Here is a 24,420-nt window from a genome sequence, read left to right as displayed (position 1 = left end):
AATGTAATCAAATATGGACAATTAACCGGAAATTTCACACAGAATTAAGATAAACCCACATAATTATATCATCTAGATACATACTTACAACATTATTTTAACTCTACTTAACAATAACAAGAATTCTTTATTACAACAATAATTACTTTAAGAGACTCGTTTTGAATTATTAATGTATATTATACAATAACCGACATAATGATTGTAGGTATTATGTTTAACGACATACAGTTCTAAGTTACTTTTTTTTATTCAACTAAGTCGGCAAAAAAGCGTACACATTATCCCGCAAATACCGCGGAATTGTTCTACTTTGAATATAATACCTAATACATATATAGTTTCTTAGCATATTTTATTTGTATTTATTGTAAGTGTTATTGAAAGAATTATATATCATGTTTTATTAATAAATGCAAAATAAATAACTTTATTGCACTACCAACAAAAATATATAGAAGAAAATAATAATAATAATAATAACAGAGCGTGTAACGGGCGGCTTTATCACTAAATAGTGATTTCTTCCCACTACCACCAGAAAGTAGCTTGCAATGTAACGTCGTTGTGTAATATATTGACGGACTTTAGATAGAATTCATTCCAATCTTATAGCCTTTACCGCGAAAGAATTGGAATACCTATTACAGGTTTACAGAAAGAAGGCTTAGGTAAAGACGCGTCGTCGAATAAATCTGTAGGTCATCAGCATAAAGATGAAAGGAAACGGTAAAAAGTTCGGTGACAGTATTTATGAAGATGGAGAACAAAAGTGGGGAAGCACACTACCCTGGGCAACACCAGGCGAACTGAGGTAGGACACAGCAAGAACTTTCCTGCTCAAAATTTGGAGCAGCCGGACTGGGGTAGCACCTCGACCTTACAGAAGTTCACAGCTACATAATACTACTTTCAAATAGTGTTGTGTTCCTGTGGGTGAGAAAGGAGACCAGAGCTAGATGGGGGAGTTGGGATAGGTTCGGCAACGTGCTTGCGATGCTTGTGGTATTGCACTGTCAGGATTCGGAATAGATGAACCGAAGAAGCGATTATTGAGGACGCTTAAGTCTGTATTAAGGGAAATTCGTCTGGGGTCTGCCCCTTCGCTACCTCTAGCAGCCTGGCCCCGGTAGCAACACGCCAGATACTTAGGCCCCCTCTGTGTCAAGGTCCTACAGGTTTATAGTGCCAGCTGCATGCCGTAGGAGGTGGCTATAGCTGAGCCCTTGCTCCTCGACGTACGCTTCTAGTTGGATGAGTAGTGCAGGACGTCGGGGGTCGCCAACCTGGGCCTTTTGGGCCTCAGCTTCTTCTTTAGCCGTTTTTGTTGCTGTGCTACAACCTTTTCATCGAATGGATTGTAACTATCTCTTTCTAATATTAATTATTCGAGAGGGAAAGCTGCTGGGGGGAATTCCACATGTATTAAAAAATTGATTAGGTAGGTATGTCTTTAATTTTCATTCTTTTCGTGTGTATGTAAAGGTTACCAATTTATCGGTGGAACGGGCGATTTTGGTGAACAAATACCGTTAAAACGATTTTAGGGTAAATTCTCCCGATTTACTCTATTTTAGCACATGAAACATAAATTATACGAGTTTTGAGGTTTGTAACACTCATTCATCACACACTCATTCACTTCAGCCTATCGCAGTCCACTGCTGGACATAGGCCTCCCCAAGTTCGCGCCACACATCCCGGTCTTCCGCAATCCTCATCCAGCCTACACCGGCAATCTTACGTAGATCGTCGGTCCAACGGGCCGGAGGACGTCCCACACTGCGTTTGCCAAGACGCGGTCTCCACTCTAGGACCCGTCTACTCCAACGGCCATCGGTCCTGCGACACAGATGACCAGCCCACTGCCATTTCAACTTGCTAATTCTGTGGGCTATGTCGGTTACTTTCGTTCTCCCGCGGGTAGTCTCATTTCTAATCCTGTCTTTGAGAGAGACCCCAAGCATAGCCCGTTCCATTGCACGTTGAGCGACTTTAAACTTGTGGACCAGTCCCTTGGTCAGTGTCCACGTCTCGGCTCCGTATGTTAACACAGGCAGGACGCATTGCTCGAAAACTTTTGTCTTCAAGCATTGCGGAATCTTCGAAGTGAAGACTCGACGGAGTCTGCCAAACGCCGCCCAGCCCAACCGAATCCTCCTATCGGCCTCCTTCTCGAAGTTGTTGCGGCCTAGTTGGATAGTATGGCCTAGGTAAATATAATCCTGAACAACTTCGAGAAGGGTACCATCGACCGATACCGGTATCGGTATGACTTGGTTGTTAAACATAACTTTCGTCTTATCCAAGTTCATACAGAGACCGACACGTCGGGAGGACTCGTTTAGGCCGGCCAGCATTTGGCCTAACTCATTCAGCGTCTCCGCAAAGATGACAATATCGTCGGCGAAACGAAGGTGAGAGATGAATTCACCGTTGACGTTGATGCCCCGTTCCCCCCAATCCAAGGTCTTAAAAACATCCTCTAGCGCAGTGGTAAACAGTTTCGGTGATATTACATCCCCCTGTCTTACCCCGCGCCGGAGGGAAATAGGTCTCTTGTTCTTTGGTCATTGACATGAACGGTCATCGTCGCCGCGTCGTACATAGATTTTAGTACCTCGATATATCGCCAGTCGATATGACATCTCTGCAGAGAGTCCAGGACAGCCCAGGTCTCGACGGAGTCGAAGGCTTTCTCGTAGTCCACAAATGCCATACACAGCGGTTGATTATATTCTTCCGTCTTTTGGATAATCTGCCGAACAGTATGGATGTGGTCCACGGTGCTGTAGCCATTTCGAAACCCAGCCTGCTCTGGTGGTTGGAATTCGTCGAGTCTTCTGGCGAGACGATTCGTAACAACCCTCGAAAACAGCTTATAGACGTGGCTCAGAAGTGAGATCGGTCTGTAATTCTTTAACAGAGACTTTGTAACACTACTTGTACCTAAATTTAACTTTACATAAATGGTACTTCCCAGAGGCATTTTATATGAGCCTCTTATTAAGCAAGCCAATTTGAGCTGTATTTCATAAGTACTAAGGATTGAATATTATTGTTCTTGGAATGTAGTGGTTCCCCACAGTTATCAATTCCGCGTGAAACACAAGTAGGGCTTTGAAATCAAATTAATGGACTCAAAACAATTTTATGACAATGTTACCCAACGTAAAGAACTGATCATAACTATATTTCCGTAGATTTTAATTTTACGTAATAAACATTTATTTATCTTTGATTGATTTATGATGTTTTCTTTGTTTATCTTATTGGTTTATCGTTATAATCAAGAGGACGATATTATGCTTTTTTGTTGTAACACAACAGCGAAAACATGTAATAGATTTTTAGTATTTTCTCGTTCTCTTTTGGTAGAATTTAGCAGTTTTTAACCTCCACAAGCAGTAGATTCGTTACATGAAATCTGGTCACACAGTAGCCATGCGAACTTTATATCACTGAAAAGAAAAGAGAGATTTAAATCATTTTGATCTTAGGATATATATCACTCATTTAGCTCTTCAGCTCATTTAGCTCAGTGAAATAATTTTATAAAGCAACCAAAATGCAAATATCACTCATTTAGCTCTTCAGCTCATTTAGCTCAGTGAAATAATTTTATAAAGCAACCAAAATGCAACCTTATGTGGTTGTAAAAAAATACTTTTTCGCTTGTTCAAAGCAAGACGGTTGAGTCTATGACCTTGTGAAATATGAATCGAAAAGATACAGAGCCATAACTAACTATCTCTCTCTTTCGCATGATAAACGCCATCGTCCGATCGAGTGGCTCACTAGCTCAGTCTCGTTTACTCCCGCTCAGTACGTCAGTCTCTCGAAAATGAATCATAAGACTAGTGAGCTGGAGATATATTTGAAACGTAAGTGAGCTGATGAGAGACTAGCTCACTTGAAAAGATATGTTTCATTTGTATCACTCACTCATGAGTTACCCAAGTCTATCACACAGCTTTCAAATCAAATTAATGGACTCAGCTTTATGACAATGTTACCCAAGATAAAGAAAAATAACCATAACACGATCACAATTTAAAAATATCTATATTTCTGTAGATTTTAATTTTAAGTTATAAACATTGATTTATCTAATTTATGCTAGTTTCTTTATTCATCTCATTGTTTTATCGTTGTAATCAAGAGAACAATTTTGCTTCTTCGTTGTAACATAACAGCGAAGAAATGTAATAGATTTTTAGTATTTTCTCGTTCTCTTTTGGTAGAATTAAGTAGTTTTTAACCTCCACTAGCAGTAGATTCGTTAAATGTAATCTGGTCACACAGTCTTTAATAGTGTCAGTCACTTGCGTAGTGCGTTATGTGAATACCAAACTTTTTGGAAAATATCTTTTGCTTAATTGTTGAAATAAGTACAAACATCAATAATGAAATTATCGCAAGTTCTTCACAGACAACATATTGGATTTATGTTTAAAAAACACTGGGTAGTACAAGGAAAACGTGTGCCGATTGATTCTGGTGTCGAAGATCATTTAAAACAAAAAGGAATTCCAGTTGTAGATGCTTTAGAATTCGTCAAAGAGAAACCGGAACCAAGAGACAGGTATAGTACTAGTTTTTTTATATCTTTCACAGGACCTGCAGCCTAAGCTAATATTTGTCAAACGTTTTAAAGAGGTTATCATCGTAATATTCAATATATTTATAATCAGTGTGTTATTTTGTTCAAAAATACAGTAATGTATTTTTATCGTTATGTCTCTTATGAGAAAAACGTATGCATAGCAATAGAACATTTCTGTCAGTGGGATAGACTTTCGATTCAGTTTACATTACAGCCTATACAGTCCACTGCTGGACATAGGCCTCCACAAGTTTACGCCAAAAATAACGTGAACTCATGTGTTTTGCCCATAGTTACCACGCTGGGCAGACGGCTTAGTGACCGCAGTACTGGCTTTGTCGCACCGAAGACGCTGCTGCCCGTCTTCGGCCTGTGTATTTTAAAACCAGTGGTAGGATGGTTATCCCGCCATCGGTCGGTTATTTAAATTCCAAGGTGGTAGCGGAACTGTGTTATCCCTTAGTCGCCTCTTACGACACCCACGGGAAGAGAGGGGGTAGCTATATTCTTTAGTACTGTAGCCACACAGCACGATTCAGTTTACTATGGAGAAAAAAATGTTCTAAATTAAAGCTATTATGTTCTTACAGGATTGAAATTGTTGGTCCATATAAGACACCTATTCCATTAGATAATAGTCATCCAGACTATAAGGAAAGACCCTGTTTCACACTTAAAAATACCACTGTACTTTTGGAAGGCATTTCTCAAGCACAAGTCCTAACAAAGACGATAATAGCGGAAGATAAATTACCACAAAGAATTGAAGAACTTGCTGATTTACCAGCTCCTAAAGCCATTCACAAAGGAGTTAAGCAAGTAATTTTAAATGCCAATGTGTTTGATTGTGAACAAAAGAAGTTACCAAAAAAGAAAGATCCTGCAAGACCTGCTTATAACTTTCCAAGAATATTAGGAATAACAGATAGACGGAGAAAGTAAAAAATATTTTTTTATTAAATACTTACATGACTTGTTGGATTTTAAACAATCTTAAATTCTGCTACTATAAACTATAGTTATAATTTAGTGGTTAATTACTTTAATAATTATATTTACATTTTTAGCATCATATTAACAAACAAGTTACTTCAATTAGTTGAAAAAAGTAATGATGTTGAAGTAACACAAAACAAATATGTGTTAAATGATGTGGAGAGTTTGAGTGTATTTGACAAAGAAAATGATCTGATACAGTTTCAAGATGTGTCAAATATTCTAGTCACAAGTGAGAAGCCATTGAAACACGATTTAAATGAGAGTGATATACCATTCATTGAAATACCTGATATGTATCCTGTAAAGCACACCGTAACCCTACCACCGCAACACTTTTATTCAGAAAGTAGCCAATACCGTAAGTCTCCCTATTCTAAATTAATAACATTTTCATTAAGTTCATCAGTATATAATAGTTGTGAAAAGGATTGACGATGTACTAGATATGCTAACTTTATACATGTGACAGTTATTTGTATAGACCATACTAGCTGACCTCGCAAACGTTGTTTTGCAATATATGTCATTAACCCCCCTAACCCCCCCCCCCCCCCCATCCCCGTAACTTAGTGGGATGAAAAATAGATGTTGTTCGATTCTCAGGCCTACCCAATATGCACACAAAATTTCATGAGAATCGGTCAAGCTGTTTCGCAGGAGTTTAACTACAAACACCGCGACACGAGAATTGTATATATTAGATTAATATTTGTCCTGGTCTGGATATAAAATGGCCTACTTTTATAAGGTTGTCTGTAATTAATGATAAAACTGTCTTACAATAAATTTATATGTGTAAGATTATTAAGACACATTGTTTAAATTATAAATTATTTAATAAAAAAACAATCCAAATATAGAATAACCAAATATTCATCGCAACTGACATACTACATACTGACACCTATAGAAATCCATAGATTTTTGCTGAATCAGTAAACAAGTGCATAGTTATTTAAAGCAGCACTGATAACAGAGATGATGATGAGATGAACATATTTTTAATTGGTATATAATTTTTAGGCCCTCAGTCTTATTAACATTTTTATTTCCCAATATAATAATCACTTTTTATAGCTATCAATAATTTCAGTTTAATTTAATAAATAAGTAATAAATTGTACATTATTTCTACAGCTATCAGACCAAGTGTCACGAAAAAGCATCCACACACGACCTGGCTTCATTTCAATGGCACAGAAGTGAGCAATATTTATGAGACACCTGTCACTCCTGTACAAATCCTAGGTCGCTCGCTAACCCACGCGTTCACAGTCGCCACTGCATATGCAAAACAATTATATGGGGTAAATAAAATGTCTTTAAATTTTTCATTTTCATAAATTGTATTTTTCAAAAGTAAATTTTATTGAATTTATTTACAGGAGGATGTGAAGGATCTACCTGAACCTATACACTTAAACTGCATTCAAACAGATGGCCAACGCTTTCATTTTGGCGTATTGGAGTTAAAAACTCTTAACTTAGATGGTACTGATGGCGTCAAGAATGTATGGTATTGCAAAAACGATCTAAAGTTATACGATTCTTGTCGGTACTTAAGTGGCATGCCTGTTTTAGAAAATTATAACCCTAAAGTGTATGGTTATATCAACGCCTTTTATAATTGTTGAAAATTGTATATTTGTAGAATAATAATTTAATAATAAATAGAATTTACCCAAAATAGTTTTTTTATTAACTAATGTCAATTAGTTTCTAATAAGAGAAAAATATATTGTTTAAATGTATTCATGTACATATAATAATATATTTACAAGAACACAAATACATTTATTTCTGATTAAAATACACAATGCTTGCACATACCAAAACACTTTGTACATTAAATATAAATATCAGGTTTAGTTAACGGCACGGATCTTGAGCGCTCAGCGACAGCGACAGCGATTGCACACCGTGCAGTAATCGCAAATATTTTAGCGAATAATCCATTTTTTAATTTATGTATGAAAGGAAAATAAATTGAAAAATAAAAGTAAATAGGTTCCAATAGTACAAAAAATAAAATTTTAAGTATTAGTGGTAGCCAATTCGACATAATTAAAGTCATAAGGCAAGAAAATAATAGGGTTTTATCAAACCACTAATTAATAAAAAAAGTTTTTGCACCTATAGCAAGAGAAAGGAATGAATCACGAAAAGCGCAGGATCGATTATGCGTGAAGTGCGACTGACCAATATAATTGCAAGACAATATGATTATGTCGCCCCTGTGTCTCACTTCATACAATCAAAGAGACCCCAAAAATTCATTTGTCGCAGGTTGAAGGTCAGCACTCAAAATCCGTGCCCATAACTATAAAATACAAAGGTTCTCAAGAAAGGTCTCATTTCTCTGCTGTAAATTTCTGTAATCGTCGTCTTCTAAGCTCTTCTGCATCGGCATCAAGGGTTTCTCTGTAAGAAAAATACAATGTTTTTTCAGTAAATAAATCACAGTAATCGGGTGACCGAGCTTAGCTCGGTATTTTTAGTAAATCGTGCGTTTTGGAAATCATCAATCATTTAAATATGTATGTAAAAAATAATATTTTATATACGAATTAGAAAAATAATATTTTTCGATTTCACCGACATATAAATAAAAAACATTTAAATAAAAAATAACGAGTCCAATTAGAAATATATGTGTTTGCAAGCAAACTAAAAAAAACCGACTTCAATTATATCGACAAGTAATATAATGTGGGTAGACGAAAAATTAGTCAAGTAAATACGCATTATCAAAGATTACTCCAAAAGGTGTAATCAAATCTCGATGAAATTTAAATGTGACTTTCGATTAAATTAAAAATTATCTAAATCGGTACAGGCAGTAAAAAGTTATGCGGATTTTCGAATTTCCCTCGATTTCTCTGGGATCCCATCATCAGATCCTGGTTTCCTTATCATGGTACCACACCAGGGATATCTCCTTTCCAACAAAAAAAGAATTTTCAAAATCGGTTCATAAACGACGGAGTTGTCCCCGAACATACATAAAAAACAAATATATACACGGTCGAATTGAGCAACCTCTTCCTTTTTTGAAGTCGGTTAAAAAAAAGGAAAAAAAATCGATCTGGAATTATGACGATTTGAACCGTGGTCATTTATTTCGGTCGATCGCGACCGGCCGATTTCTCACCTGAGCTATTACTTTATTTTAACTTTATTAACAAGTGTGAAATTTACCTTCGTATTCTAACGATATTGTATAGCCATTTTTTTCACTGTCTGAAAACTGGGACAAAACGACATTTTCTAAAAATGAATCCTAGCTAGATTTATTTATCTCCCCCGAAATCCCCTGCATACTAAATTTCATAAAAATCGTTGGGAGCCGTTTCCGAGATTCAGATTCTATATACTATATATACGAGTATATACAAGAATTGCTCGTTTAATAGTATAAAATTCCTACTTATACTTCACAATTTCTACTATATTTTGCTTGATTTGCAAATTACTTAAGAAGTGGTTAGAGAACGTAGAAAACGCTTGTGCTTGCTCTAGAAAAGACGTGCGTGACTCAATATGAGTTTTCCCCAAAATATGCTTGTACGAAATTACAAACACCCAAAAAGTGATGAAGATAGCATAAAAAAATTTAAATTTATCCTCACCTAAAAGCATCAGTATTTGTCGTCTCGGGAGTCTCACTCGAAACATTAAAATTATCCTTGCTCGTCGAGGGTCCCGGCATCGGCGTGTATGTTGAAGTGCTGGGTACCACGTCTGGCTCGGTCTTCACTTGCACCGGCGATACCTCTGGGGCTGGGTCGGTCTGACTGTTGACAAATATAAAATATTAATATTAGAAAATGTTATCAAATTAATTTTAAAAATTATTCAAAAACAACGACAATCAGATAAATAAATAATTATTTTAATTCGACGTCGTTTACGTACACTTATCAACTAAAAAAATATGATTTTAAAGTGCACGGTTCTGATGTGGACAGTAAAATATTTATTATTAGTGTTAACCAGATTATACATAATAGCAACGTACTAAAAATTATTATATATTTTACTTATATTTATTTTTTATATTAGGTCGGGGGAAAAGATTCTTTGTATTTTATATAGAAATTCATGGCAAGATTTTACAAAATTTATTTACATTAATTATAATATGTATGTACCATTTTGTTCAATGACTTGCCACCATCTCTTAAGTAGTGACGGGATTCCGTTACTGTAGAAATTTTAGGATTTCTCATTAAAATACTGCAATAACCAGTTTGAAAATCTTCTCTTAATGTTAACTTTACACTACCTAAAGAATTCTGAAGAGACCGAAAAAGATAGAAATCTGTAGGTGCAAGATCGGGGCTATATGGTGGATACATTAAGACTTCATGCATTAAGGCAGCTGGATGAGGATTGCGGAAAACCGGGATGTTTGGCGCGAACTTGGTGAGGCCTATATGTCCAGCAGTGGACTGCGATAGGCTAATGTGATATTACTTGAATTTTTATAACATCACTTATATATAAAATACCTACAATTTTAACATGCACTTACTTTATATCTGTCTGGGTGGCGACGTTATGACAATTCAAAGGCAGGTTGGAGACAACGTTAGAATATTGTTGCATGAGGAGCACTGACGCGTCTAACATCGCTTGAATTTCACGGAGAAGCTGCAAAAATATAAAAAATTATTTTGTGATATAAAAAATACTGTTAATGTATGCTTAATTATTGCCAGACGAGCAACAAAATTTTGTGTGCAATGTACGTACGATCATGTGTACGTGTAGTGTACGTACGTACATATGTGCGTACCGCGTACATGCGTAGCGCTGCACGCACCGCTCTTCCGAGCATGTGCGTGCAGCTTACGTACATGCTTTCGTGCGTGCAACATAAGTAGATGAGATAGAGCGTGTGTAACCGCAGCGTGCATACGTGCGTCTATGTGTATGTATTAAGATCATCTTCAAGACTTATACTGAAGCTACCCGTCAGGCTATTAAATTATGGAGTAGTCTGCCCTTATCTCGGGGAGGCTAAATCACTGTTAACTTATAAGAAACACGTTAATAATCATTATTTTGAGGTGGAGATGATTTAGTGTTATATGGTAGAATTTCTTTTTTTTTCCTTTTCTGTTTATATTTATATTTGTGTTTTTATCATTTCATTTAATTTTTATCTTCAATTTACTTTAATTGCTTACATACTTTATTAGTTTACTAGCTGTGCTCGCGACAGACATTCCAATTTTATTTATTTGTATAGATGTATAGATGATAGAATATAATTATATATGAATTATATTTTTATTCTTCTTTTTATTTATAATATATCAGAATATAGACATACAAATTATGTAAGTTTATTATACATCCACACCACCTACCCCCAATTTAGATAATTACCCTCCCATTTTACGTGTGGGTTTTCTTGTAGAAATTGGCTAATTAGCCACAAGTCCGCCAATTGTAGTTCACTGGCGGGAACTATCCGAACGGTCTGTTGGCAACACGTGCGCGTGCGCGGCAGGCGAGGAGCCGTACCTGCAGGCGCGCCTGCACGCTGCGGCGCTCGCTGCCCTCGAGGCGGCGCAGCTCGGCGGCGCCCAGGCTGGCCAGCGCGGCGGGCCGCGGCGGCGGCGGCGGCAGGCCCCAGCCCAGCAGCGCTGTGGGGGTCATTGGTCCGTTATACACTTTCGTTATACACAGTTTTTCTCTTTCTTTCTTTTTTTTTTAATATGTACGATTTTATTTTTGTGTTACCCACACATTAGGAATTCTAAACATTTTTGAATATCATATCAAAAATTGACCGCTCCAGCGATGATGTAGCGGTTCGCTTAAACCGAATATAAAAATCATCATATCAAAAATTTTGATCTAGCGAGTACATCGTTCCATAGCTTAATTGTCTAGAGCGCCGACACGGTCAGTCGGAGACGCGGGTTCGATCCCCGCTGGAGCGGTCAATTTTTGATACGATATTCAAAAATGTTTATTTTTTATTTTTAATACAACTAGGTTGGCAAACAAGCGTGCGACCCACTAGACGGAAAGCGGTCACCGCAGCCTATGGAGGCCTGCAACACCAGAAGCGTCGAAAGCGAGTTATCGACTCTTAGAAGCTATGGCCACCTTACTCACTACATGAACACAGCACTACTTAATAGGAGTATTTTTTGCCTGTGATCTCTAAGGGTGAGATTCCTCCCCTGACGGGCTGTTTTTTTTTTTTAAATTCCTGTCGAAATATAGTAAGGCATGAAGAACTTTAAAATAAATGCATAGAGATATCAGGAACTTTTTCATGGAGAGAATTGTAACACTTTAAACGTAGAGTTGTGTTTCTACTTCCCACATTTGTATAAAAACCATAAAACATTTTCAAATTAAAACAAAAAAAGAATTTGACCATAATTTGACACATTGAAATTTGTAATTTCATAAAATCTATCTATTTTACAATTACCATCTAATCTATTTTACAAACTGTAAATAAATATCGTATCAAAAGTGTATTCACATTGCAATCGAGTTTGTTGGAACAATTATAACTCGAGAACGATTGGATCGATTTTCATTATTTTTGATTTGTTCTATTTGTCTCCGCCCCGACTAGCAGAATAACTAGTAAAAGAAAAAACAAATTCAATACAAAACGTTCATGGGTTTTTGTCACTGTTAAAAATTTAATGTTCATCCCGTCGATACAGTAAACTTTTTCTAAAAATTAAAGAATGTATTTTAATAAAGGTTTCGATTCAACAAGATAATATCGACAATACTTGTTTCTTGTCGTATTTTAAATTTTAAAAATGTAGAATAATGTCAGTAATGAAAAATGATTATTTGTTCGTGTATTCAGAAATTCATTATAGATAAAATGGCTTTCTTCCTTATACTAATGATGCATTTTTAACAACGATATATATATTCAGGATGTCCCGGAAGTCGACGTCAAGCCGGAATCGAGTAGTAGGCCTAGTAATAGTTAACAGAAAAATATTTAAAAAAAATCGAGGCTGAGAAAAGTTAACTATTATGACTAGACCTACCACCCGATTACGGCTTGACGTCGACTACCGGGACACCCAACATATATATATATATATATATATATATATATATAGATATGGGCATTGTGTACGTAGTACGTTCACCCGGCACAATATCACAATATTATAATGTAACGCGACTCACGGGGCGGCGGCGGCATGTTGGGGAAGGGCGGGGGCGGAGGCGCGGGCGCAGTCGGCGGGGGCGGAGCCGCGGGCGCGTGCGCGTTGTTGGGCGGGGGCGCGGGCCCGGGGGCGGGCGCGGGGGCGGGCTCGGGCGCGCGCAGCACGTTCAGGCGGCACGTGGGGCACGTCTGCTGCCGCTGGAACCACAGCCGCAGGCACGCCGCGTGGAATATGTGGTTGCACGGGAGCTTCTTTGCACCTGGTAACAAATATGCGATACAAATGTTCATACGTGATTTCATAGGATTTTCTTAGCGCCTGGAGACGAGAAATAAGTGCTCATGTTATAAATATCAAGTGCAGTCGTTGTGGATCTCCCCACTGTGCCTCGGAGAGCACTATATGCCGTCGGTCCCGGTTGTTATCATGTACACCTGATAGCTATCGTTACTCATAGTAGGGAATATATTCGCCAACCTGCATTGAAGCAGCGTGGTAGATTTAGGTCTGATCCTTCTCCTACATGGGGAAAAAGACCTATACCCAGCAGTGGGATATTACAGGCTGAAGCTGAAGCGTTATAAATATTAGAAGATGAAGTCGTTAAGAAAGCTATTGGATGACTAGTAGAACATAACTCTTCCATAAAAGGTTACTCAACGATGCCATTCTACTTCCAACAAACGCTAATTTTTCGTATATATTAGGTAAATTATATATTTAGTTAAATAGTTTACTTAGTCAATTACAGTAACCTCCTGTAAAATATATTTTTTCTATAATTACAAACATTTGATTAAATAATAAATTTAATACCTACAATTTATTCTATCTGTATTTAAATACGATGTTTTAAAGACCTATATTCTATTTCTTGAAAGAGTCTTATTTAGTAAACAAATACGGCGTACTTCCGACAACAGACAATAGAGTAGTATTGTAAGTATAGTAAAGTGACACAAAGAGCAAAAGAATGAATGAACAATATTAATAAGCCATAGACGAAAGTAAAATTAATTTTATGTTCAAATATTTAACGATACCATATTGCTAAAATTATTGCAAAACCTGATAATATATTGAATATTTTTGCTAAGATTTAGTAGAGATACAGAATTACGAAAAAAAAAAAAATATAAAAATCGAGTATCCTTATAAAAGACAAGAAATTTATACTTCGTTTATGTAAAATGATCGGTAAAAAAGACGTTACAAATACAATTTATAACACAATAGGCCTGTGTTGGCTGTGTGTGTGTCTAGAATAATTGTGTTTGCTCGCAAACGAAAAAAAAACCGACTTCAATTACATCGACAAGTAATACAACGTAGATCGACGAAAAAATAGTCAAGCAACTACGCGTTATTAAAGATTACTCAAAAAGTAGTTATCAGATCTCGATGAAATTTATATGTGACCACATGATAAACATCAGCTCTCGATTAAATTAAAAATTATCAAAATCGGTACACCCAGTAAAAACTTATTACGGATTTTCGAGAGTTTCCCTCGATTCCTCTGGGATCCCATCATCAGATCCTAGTTTCCTTATCACGGTACCAAACTAGGGATATCCCCTTTCCAACAAAAAAAAGAATTATCAAAATCGGTACATCCAGTAGAAAGTTATGCGGTATAATACAACGTAGGTCGACGAAAAAAGCGTCAAGTAAAAACACATTATTAGATATAACTCGAAAAGTAGTTGTTAGATCTCAAATAAATTTAAATGGGACCAATTGGCACACACCACCTTTCGATTAAAACAAAATTTGTCGAAATCGGTCCACGTGGGCAAAAGTTCTGATGTAACATACATAAAAAAAAAAAAAAAAAAAAAAAAAAAAAAAAAAAAAAAATACAGTCGAATTGAGAACCTCCTCCTTTTTTGGAAGTCGGTTAAAAAAAAGTCGATCCTATTAATATTACTATCACATTATTTGTATTTACATTTATTGTGTATGACATTATTTGTATTGCCTGATTCAAAACGCCATGTTAATAAACAGAGACCTAAACCCTCCTATACTTACTTACACATACAACTTTGCGGGTCAGCTTTACTGCCGCACTTGCTCTAGGACATTTAAAACTAAATGCGAATTGGCGAGCCATATTAGAGCCCATCAGAGGAATAAGCTATGACTCCCTGGATCGCCGACATCGAAATCGATGAGGAGGACTATATATGTATTTACTATGAATAAAAAAACCTTGCGCCGGCGACACACTCTCTAACATCTAAAAAAAAGGACAAATAACATTGTTCTCCACGAAGCTCTCATTGGACAATCCTAAGTCTCAGTCTAAAGTCTCAAAATTATTTCCTGTGAACTACAGTAAACTTTTATACCATTGCTATGTGGTATACTTTAATATTATATGGATAGCGTTAAAAATGTCCAGGGTGAAATTGATATTCAAAATATTCATAATATAAAATAAAACCTTTACAATGAACACTTTACCATAAAAGATTGACATTTGCAATATTTTGTAAGCATTTTTTTGCGCTGAACATAAAAAAAAGAAAAAAAAACAATTAATAACAAATCGCTTTACGCTAACATTATTTTATAATCTACTAGCTGACTCGGCAAACCTTGTCTTGCCGCTCAACGCTATTTATAAACAGGGGTTGGTGGTAGAATGGTGAAAATTTAGGGTTGTATGTTGTTTTTCAACGACAAATCATAATAAAATAAAAAATAAATAATTTATCTAAAAAAAAGTAGGGGTGGACTACCCTGAATGTTTAAGAGGATGAAAAATAGATGCTGTTAGATTCTCAGACCTACCCAATATGCACACGAAATTTCATGAGAATCGGACAAGTCGTTTCGGAGGAGTTTAACTACAAACACCGCGACACGAGGATTTTATATCACTACAGTCATAGTATAAAACAAAGTCGCTTTCTCTGTCCCTATGTCACTATGTCCCTATGTATGCTTAAATCTTTAAAACTACGCAACGGATTTTGATGCGGTTTTTCTTAATAGATAGAGTGATTGAAGAGGAAAGTTTATATCTATAGTAATATTATAAAGCTGAAGAGTTTGTTTGTTTGTTTGTTTGAACGCGCTAATCTCAGAAACTACTGGTCCGATTTGAAAAATTCTTTTAGCGTTAGATAGCCCATTTATCGAGGACGGTTATATGCTATATATGATGATATACCATCGCTATACTATATACGCTAAGACCAAAAGGAGCGGAGCACCAATGAAGAATGTTTCAAAATCGGAGGTTCTTTTTTCCTTTTGAGAGCTTCCGCTGTGTGCGCTGTGAAAACAGTTAAAGTTTCGCAAAAATCATGTATGACAGAATCCTCTTTAAAAGTTCTAAAAAAAGTCCGCGACAGCATATATCTATCTTTTAAGTTTGGCTCACTATAACCTTTTTTATACTAACCAAGTTTGTTCTAAAATAATGCATTATTTGCGACGACGTTTTTATAAACATGATATTAATCCTTATTTAAATAAATACGTTAATTATCACAAGTATTTAATTTAAAACAAAATAGCCTTTTACATAATTCGATTTCGAGATATCGCAGTTTTAAAATAACATCGCAGCAAAATAATGATCAAGTATTGTGCGCGCCTCTGTTCGGTATTCGTATTTATTTATACCCCGTTATATTACATATGTATATAAACCCGAATTTTATAAAGAATATTGCTTTCCAATTGAAAATGTGAAAAGTAAGTAAATATAGTAGCATCTTTTGAGTAGCGTAAATTTTTATTGCATTCTGGGTATTTTTGCTTAATCCATGTGTTTTCCCAAACAGCTGATACAGAATTTCACCCTATTGGCGGGACTTTTAATGCAAGGCGTTTATTTATTAGGCTATAAAAAGAGGTAGACCCGTATTAAAGTCTTGAAAGGCAGGAAGTATAGTAAGTGTAGGCAGTGTAGCAAGTAGTAATAAGTGTAGCAAGTGTGGTAAGTGCAGTGAGTGCAGGAAGTGTGGTGTAGGTAAGCAGACAGGTGTAGTCACCGCTGTGCATCTCCTCGCGGCAGATGATGCACTCGTTGTCGGCGGCGGCCAGCTCGGCGGGCGTCGCGTCCGGGTACAGCGTGTTCATGTTGCGGATGGCGCGCCGCGACAGCACCACGTCGTTGTACGCCTTCTTGAAGCTCCTGCGGACCGCGGCACATGGGGATGAGTACGAGCGGAAGGGGACGGAACTATTATTGTTCTTTCCCCTGTCAGAAAATATTAATCACATTTTTTAGAAAAAAAAAATATACTAAAATTAAAAACAAAAATTCAATATGAGACCGTGCCGGTGCCGGGTCCATCGTGTGGCAGAATGAGAAACTCAAAGCAGTTCCCAGAACGTGCGACCTGGGTGTAGGTTTAAAGGGGGCCCCCTTTGAGATGCGCATCAACGCTCACCTTCACTGCTCGAGTTTCCCGCCCTGCCTAGCCAAATTTGGTAGGAACCTGTTAGTGCAGCCTTAGACACTCGTTCTAAAATAGAATTTACTGCAGTTCTCGACAGGCCAAAGTCTTTCAGAAGATTGTAGAGAGATTTTGCTGGTATACCTCTCGCTCCTACTTCTACCGCGTATAAATTAATCACATAACCATTTTTGTTTAAGTTCGTTTGTTAGATCGTAATATTCGTAATATTTATTTAATTTTATTATGTGGTCTTTAGTAATGTTGCGTTGGCGCAACGGTTATAGCCATGGATTGTACCTGTTGCGCTGGCGGTTGCGAGTTCGAACCCCACACAGTGCAGTCCTTGTGGGTCTCCCCACCGTGCCTCGGAGAGCACGTTAAGCCGTCGGTCCCGGTTGTTATCATGTACGCCTGATAGCAATCGTTACTATATAGTAGGGAATATATCCGCCAACCCGCAATGGAGCAGCGTGGTGGATTAAGCTCTGATCCTTCTCCTACATGGGGAAAGAGACCTATGCCCAGTAGTGGGATATTACAGGCTGAAGCGTGAGCGTTAGGAATGTTGGTTTCCCACGGAACAGTGAGCTCTACTAGTATTATATGTTTAATCCGTCTAGAAAAGAGGAATATGTCAGGTCTGGATGGAGGATTACTTCCAACAAAACCTGTAAACAAATAATTATAAAATTCTGTGAGTCTTTGAGAGGCTTTTCTCTGTTTGCTTTGTTATTTGAATCTACTCACCGCATTTTTTTTATACCATTAGGCAAAGGACGCCTGCAATACTCAGAACATTGAAAAGGCATTGTCTACTCTACCCCCGCCCTGCTCAGAAGACCTAGCTTCCTTACTTACTTTACTACTTACTAGTTAAAACTTCTGAAGTAACATACATAAAAAAAAACTACTTTTTAAAAAAAAAAAAATACAGAATACAATAGCTAATTTAAATTATAAAATCCTGAATTTAAGAGTGTGTAAGTGGAATGTGACGCGAGCAATGCCGCGGGGCGAAGCTATTAATAAGAACGAAACCAATATGTACATATATTACATACCTCATAGTCTCATACATGGGTCGGAAAGCGAACAAAGGCAGTGTATAAATTCGGACCATGACCGCTACGAAACCAACGTAGAGCAGAACTTTGAGAAAGTTGATGGCCAGCTCGGTGTAGAGTAGCACTGCCGCCTTGCTCTCCCATGGGGCCTCCCAGCGTGAATCGATGGCGTGCAGGACATACTAAACAACAATATTATAACATTAAAAACAGCAGTTAGCAGTGTATCCGCTCCAGGGTCGTAGGTTGGATTATCGCCGCAGGTCTAGGTGTAATATTTTTACACAGGATTCATTGATAAACATAAATATGTAGATCAGTCGGCTGTTACCTAAAACACAGACATTAACTTCCTAAGGCATATGTATCTATAATAATTTTATTTAGATTACACTTTGTCAGCCTACTTATGTCCTAATCTTTAGTTAGGTAAAAGGCTTTTAACGCGGAAAACAAGTTTAGCAAGGAGCTAGTCTGGATTTTAATGTATGTCCGGTACCGATTTATTTGGCTATCTACGAGGTTAATCGCTATCAAATCATCATAAATCATCCACAGCTGGGCAGCCGTGTTTTAGTTAGTTGCAGTCTTTGCTGTGGTCTGGGTTTGAATCTTGACGATCACTTTTCAGACAAATGTTGTTTCGCAGTGTGTATTGTTTACAAGCTATGTGGCTACGGCATTAAAGAATATAGCCACCCTCTCTCTTCCCATGGGTGTCGTAAGAGGCGACTGAGGGATAACACAGTTCCGCTTTTACCTTGGAACTTAGAAAGCCGACCAATGGCGGGATAAATATCGAACTGCTGGCTTTGAAATACACAAGCCGAAGACGGGCAGTAGCGTCTTTGGTAGGGCAAAGCCAGCCCTGCGGTAACCAACCCGCCTACCCACCGTGGTGACTATGGGCAACACACATGAGATCACTCCATTTTTAGTGCGAACTTGGGGAGGTCTATTTCCAGCAGTGGACTGCAATAGGCTGAAGTAATGATGATGTGATGATGATGATTGCTTATAACTTTAAATTAGATCTTTTATATTATGTTACAACATGAAGTAATATTTATTCTTACAAAAATCAAAATGGAGTTTTAAAATTAAGCCAGCGCACTTATTAAAGAAAAATATGGAATATGTATATATTACCCTACGACGAATAAGCATCAATGGAAAATGTTGCTAAAAGGTGGAAATATTTTCCTTTTGATAGCAAAACATGGAATAATTTATTTAATTATTTATCAAAGGATAACCAACAAAAAATACATTGATCTCACACATAAGAAATAGGATGCCAATGTTCTTTTACTTATAGGTTATCATAACATGCATTATCACCTCAAGTAATACAAATAATGTTAATATAATTTATTTGTAAAGTGCAACAATTAGTTAGCCCATCCGAATTCTCCTATCGGCTCCCTTCTCGAAAATATTTCAGCCTAGATGGATGGTATGGCCTAGTTAGACATAATCCTGAACAACTTTGAGAAGGGTACCATCAGCCAGTACCGGTCTTGGTATGGCTTGTTTATTAAATTCGTTTTGACCAAATTCATACCGAAAAATAAAGTAACAAAAGAATAGAAGTAATAAGAAGCACAAAAATATAATAATATCTCGAAATTAATTTTCTTACCTTAATCAATATATTCACAATCATGATAATTAATATGCTGTATTCAAAACCAAAGACCAATTGTACTGAGGGGCCCTTAGTTGCAGTGAAGGCATATGCGTGGTGTATGAAGTACAAGTCAGCATGAGCTAAAAGCATCAACAGGCTCAGGATCCTAACATGGAATAACCATCCAATTACGGGACTCCTCTCCATCTAAAGAAAAGAAATCAATTTTGTTAATAATTTTTGTCCATTGGTAAGTATAGAAGTGTATTTATTTATATATTCTTAGACAAAACTTTTATTAGGAAACTAGCTGCCCGGACAGACTTCAATCTGTCAACATTAATCGTAAAAATTTTATAAAAAATTAACCAATATTTGTTTTTCTTTTGCCTTAAAACCTTCCGTGGGCCTTAAGGAACATACAAAAAAAATTAGCCGAATTGGTCAAGCCATTTTCGAGTTATGCGCTTAGCAACATTCATTTTTATTTATATAGATGTCATTTATTATTTTTATTATTGTAACTATACCATACAAAATTAAAAACTAAATTGATCACAGCTATCATATATATTAATACGCTAAGGTTAAGATGTTTTACTCCCTTTAAGAAAAAATCTAACAATTACTCCACATAAATTATATATTATTTTATAGATAATCGCTTGTTCTGCCAGCATCCACATCTCAAAAACTTATTACTGCTTTTTTTTTTTGTAAAATAATTAATTATTAAAATTATATATATAGCACGGCTTTAATTTGGAAACAACGTCAATATGATTGAAGGTAGGTAGATTTTTTGTTCATTTTCAAATCAACTCACATATGGTAAAATGATAATAATTATACTTATTTAGTGCGAATTATTCACACAGGTATAGCTAGTTATGTTATAATGCTCATGGTGCAGCATGAGCAGATGGACTCACAGTAGGGCAGCAGTAATCAAAACTGTCAACCACTTTTATAGGTACCAAAAATAGATGTAAGTGAAAATGGCCCGACTAATAGTATTTTAAACACACACTACTATTGAACAAAGGTATTGTTCCTATAAAAAAAAATATGCAATTCTGTCTTAATCCTGTACTTGTCCACTGGTGAGTTAATCTATATAAATAAAAATGACTCACAGAAATGTATACAGACACAACTTTTGAACGACTGCACCACATCGCATACTTTTTGTTAATAATAGGGCTAGGTTTTTATAAATGCAAAATTCTAATAAAAGAAATTAACAAATGAAAAAAATTCATTATTAGTTTTTTATTCATTGTTAATTTTTCAAGGGGCATTTATTTGTCATTGTTTTATTACAATTAAACAATATGATCATTATTATCCGTTTTATGATTATTAATTTTTTATTTGGCCAATTTTTATTCATTCCATTCACTTTTTTTCTTTTTTTTTTACAAGTTATATACATCCACGGGCTTATGAACCCATGTCCTTTTTTATTCTAAAAACATGCAATTTTTATTTTTATTTTTTTTTCTATTTCAAGGTAGGCATTCCATTCACTAGCAAGATATAGCTTTTAGTGATAGATTTTTTTTTAGATATTTACAATTTTTATATAACTAAGTCAGCAAACAATTGTACGGCTCACCTGACGGTAAGCGGCTACCGTAGGTTATTGACGTCTGCAACAGCAGAAGCATCACAATCGCGTTGGCGACCCTACCCCCAATTTCCCCAGGAGCTCTGGTTACCTTACTTATCAACGGAAACACAACACTGCTAGAAAGCAGTATTATTTAGCTGTGATCTTCTGTAAAGTCGAGATACTACCCCAGTCGAGCTGCTCCATTATATGAGCAGGAAATTTCCTGCTGTGCCCAACCTCATTTGCTACCCTTGTGTCATTTATGTATCTTGAAGTTCTTTTTTATTTCGTGTATATTCTTCAAGCAATATAATAATATATTTGTATGTGCAATCAAAAATATTCTATACTGTATTAATAATTAAATTTATTTACCCTGCAACAGGACTTACATAGTCAACTCTATCTTCAGCTAGCCAATGAAAAGCTTTCAGGAACAGCAAGAGGGTAAACAGAGCTATGAATTTAGGATTGAAGTCATCTCGGAACACCGTAAACGCCAAACAAGTCTCTGTTATGGCATACCAGGAGCGTTCAATTAAGTGCTAGAATCATAAGATAACTATTTGATTAATAAATATCATGGCATACTAGGAGCACTCTATCAGTGCTAGAATCATAACAATTTTTTTTTTTAAATGTCAATTTTTGTATTTGACATTATGAGGGTATATTGTGAGATATAAATTTTATATTACTTTTTTCATTTGTATTTTTTTTTAATGTAATAAATTATATTTTGGAGTTACAATAAAAAATTTAGTACAAAATTGATATTTTCTCACCTCAAATTCAGCAGGTCGAAGTTGGCCAAAGAAGATCCTTCTTAATATTTTACCCAACAACAGTACCAGTATGAAAGCTTGCAGATACATGACCTAAAATAACAAATACCTTAAATTTATTTGAAAATCTTTAAAATATTTTTATTCATCATTCATTAATGGTAATGAATATTTTAAATTTATCCAATGAGTAATTTGAACAGAATTCAGTGAAGATTATTTGAAATTCATGAAAATTTCAATTGAATAATAATTGTGTTTGCTGGCAAATGAATAAAACCAACTTCAATTACATCAACAAGTAATACAATGTAGGTTAATGAAAAAATAATCGTAAGTAAATACACATTATTAAGGACTACTCTAAAAGTTGTAATCAGATCTCAATTAAATTTAAATGTGACCACATGATACACATCGGCTTTCGATTAAATTAAAAATCATCAAAATCGGTACACCCAGTAACAAGTTATGCGGATTTTCAAGGTTTCCCTCGATTTCTCTGGGATCCCATCACTAAATCCTAGTTTCCTTATCATGGTACCACACCTGGGATATCTCCTTGCCAACAAAAAAAGAATTAACAAAATTGGTTCATAATCGACAAAGTTAACCCCAAACATACATAAAATAATATATATATATAGTCAAATTGAGTAACCTCCTCTTTTTTTGAGGTCGCTTAAAAAAGGAACAATTTTTTTTTCTAAGGTGAGGGTACTCACATTGTTTTTAGATACTTTTTTAATCTTCCCTATAATTTTTTGTAAGAACTTGTTTACAGCATATGTTTTTATTGCAACATATACATTGAGTTAAATATATGCCCTTTGTTATATTAGACAATTACCAAAGGATCATATTAGAAATCCAAACCAAAAAATAGTGATACAGGTGCAATAATCTGATAATGAACAAGCAAGTGATGAAAGTTTGTTACCTACTTACAAACAGTTTAAAGTATCATTGAGTTTTTATATCCATTTTCATAACAATGTATCATATTTTCTTTCAATTCAAATATATTTGTGCAGGATATCTGTTCAATTTTTACAATGACATTTATAGTTATCAATTTGTAAAATAAGTTTTTTGCTAACATATGTAACAGTTTTACATTCACAAGTCCACAGTAAAGTATTAATCACTGCTTACAAGTTTACAGTAATAAATTATATTAGATGACCCTCATACGTGGATATTTATTCAGCGTAAAAATGTAAATACGACGATCAAAAAGATTGAAGACTACTATTGGCATCTCTGGATATTTAACGTGTTAAGGGTATACAAATATTTAAATTACTTACAGCCATACTAGGGTTGGAGTTGGTGAGGTAAACTACAGAGGGATAAAACTGTTTCTTCTGGTAATAAGCATTGCCTATTACCACAGTCGTTAGTGCTAGACTGATTACAGTCGCTACTAAAGCCTTCATCTTCATCGAAAATAACTAAATACAACACGTTTATAAACTAAAATTTGGTATTAATAGTTTAATAAATTATTTTGGTACTCTTAAAACGCATAGCTATCAACAAATACATTTTCAAAACATCATTTTCGTATCAGTCTAGAACAAAAAACTAATTTTGACGTGTTCAATGTTCATTTGTGTTGTGTCAATTTAATTTTACAGATATTGTACAAAACGAATAGACCAAAGGTAGACGAATACTCGCACCGATTTGTAAGTATTGTAAGTTTTTGATCAAAAGTTTTTAAGCAAAAGTAATTTATATTTTTAATTAAGTTTTCTCTGTATTTCACTTTTAAAATAATATTTAAAATAGCTGATAATTCAAATTTTCTTTCTACAGACATAATAAGTTTAAACCGCTATGCTCAGAACTGCGTCCTGAACGTAGAAACTGATAGAAAGTTAGAAACTGTAAGAAAAAATAAAACAATTATTAATGAAATAAAGTGATTTTAATAAATACTTATACGTACATTTTTGAAAATAATATGATATAATATAGGGAGTATTCTTTTCGCGCTTACTTTATAGTAGCATGGAATTTTTAATTATTACGAAACAAGTTCTAAGTCTATATTTTTTTTTTTTTTTAAATACCAGTGCTATAACTAATTAATTACTGAATTTCACCAGCATCATTCGATTTTAAT

The 24,420-nt window shown here is 35.5% G+C and overlaps 2 protein-coding genes across 3 annotated transcripts; one reads left to right on the top strand and one right to left on the bottom strand.

Annotated features, from left to right (window-relative positions):
* The first annotated feature begins 4,307 nt into the window (after positions 1-4,307).
* On the top strand, positions 4,308-7,292 carry LOC123662406 (39S ribosomal protein L37, mitochondrial). Of its 2 annotated transcripts, none has more exons than XM_045597249.1 (5): positions 4,308-4,585; positions 5,197-5,544; positions 5,674-5,834; positions 6,743-6,912; positions 6,991-7,292. In XM_045597249.1, the coding sequence occupies exons 1-5, from the start codon at positions 4,407-4,409 to the stop codon at positions 7,237-7,239; spliced, it is 1,107 nt and encodes a 368-aa protein (XP_045453205.1). In that variant the 5' UTR covers positions 4,308-4,406; the 3' UTR covers positions 7,240-7,292. The 2 variants fall into 2 exon arrangements, with proteins under 2 accessions (XP_045453205.1, XP_045453203.1); XM_045597247.1 differs by having other exon boundaries at positions 5,674-5,963.
* An 86-nt stretch (positions 7,293-7,378) lies between these two features.
* On the bottom strand, positions 7,379-23,728 carry LOC123662404 (E3 ubiquitin-protein ligase synoviolin). Its single transcript, XM_045597245.1, has 11 exons — positions 23,600-23,728; positions 22,290-22,382; positions 21,897-22,049; positions 19,902-20,096; positions 18,257-18,441; positions 16,785-16,927; positions 12,794-13,033; positions 11,138-11,259; positions 10,140-10,258; positions 9,235-9,399; positions 7,379-8,026 (listed from the first exon to the last, which is right to left on the bottom strand). Exons 1-11 carry the CDS (start codon positions 23,726-23,728, stop codon positions 7,957-7,959), a joined length of 1,614 nt encoding a protein of 537 aa, XP_045453201.1. The 3' UTR covers positions 7,379-7,956.
* Positions 23,729-24,420: the final 692 nt, after the last annotated feature.

Source organism: Melitaea cinxia, chromosome 18, assembly GCF_905220565.1.
Source record: "Melitaea cinxia chromosome 18, ilMelCinx1.1, whole genome shotgun sequence".
NCBI classification, from domain to species: Eukaryota; Metazoa; Arthropoda; class Insecta; order Lepidoptera; family Nymphalidae; genus Melitaea; species Melitaea cinxia.
Note: the sequence above shows the minus strand (reverse complement) of the source record. Positions and strands in the feature narration are given on the sequence as shown.

Coding starts and splice junctions, on each gene's coding strand:
- LOC123662406 (XM_045597247.1), top strand. CDS start 4,407: ATGAAATTATCGCAAGTTCTTCACAGACAACATATTGGATTTATGTTT. Junction 4,586..5,196: donor AAACCGGAACCAAGAGACAG/GTATAGTACTAG, acceptor ATGTTCTTACAG/GATTGAAATTGTTGGTCCAT. Junction 5,545..5,673: donor ATAACAGATAGACGGAGAAA/GTAAAAAATATT, acceptor TTACATTTTTAG/CATCATATTAACAAACAAGT.
- LOC123662404 (XM_045597245.1), bottom strand. CDS start 23,728: ATGAAGGCTTTAGTAGCGACTGTAATCAGTCTAGCACTAACGACTGTG. Junction 16,928..18,256: donor CCCATGTATGAGACTATGAG/GTATGTAATATA, acceptor CGCGGTCCGCAG/GAGCTTCAAGAAGGCGTACA. Junction 13,034..16,784: donor CCGCGAGGAGATGCACAGCG/GTGACTACACCT, acceptor ATTTGTTACCAG/GTGCAAAGAAGCTCCCGTGC.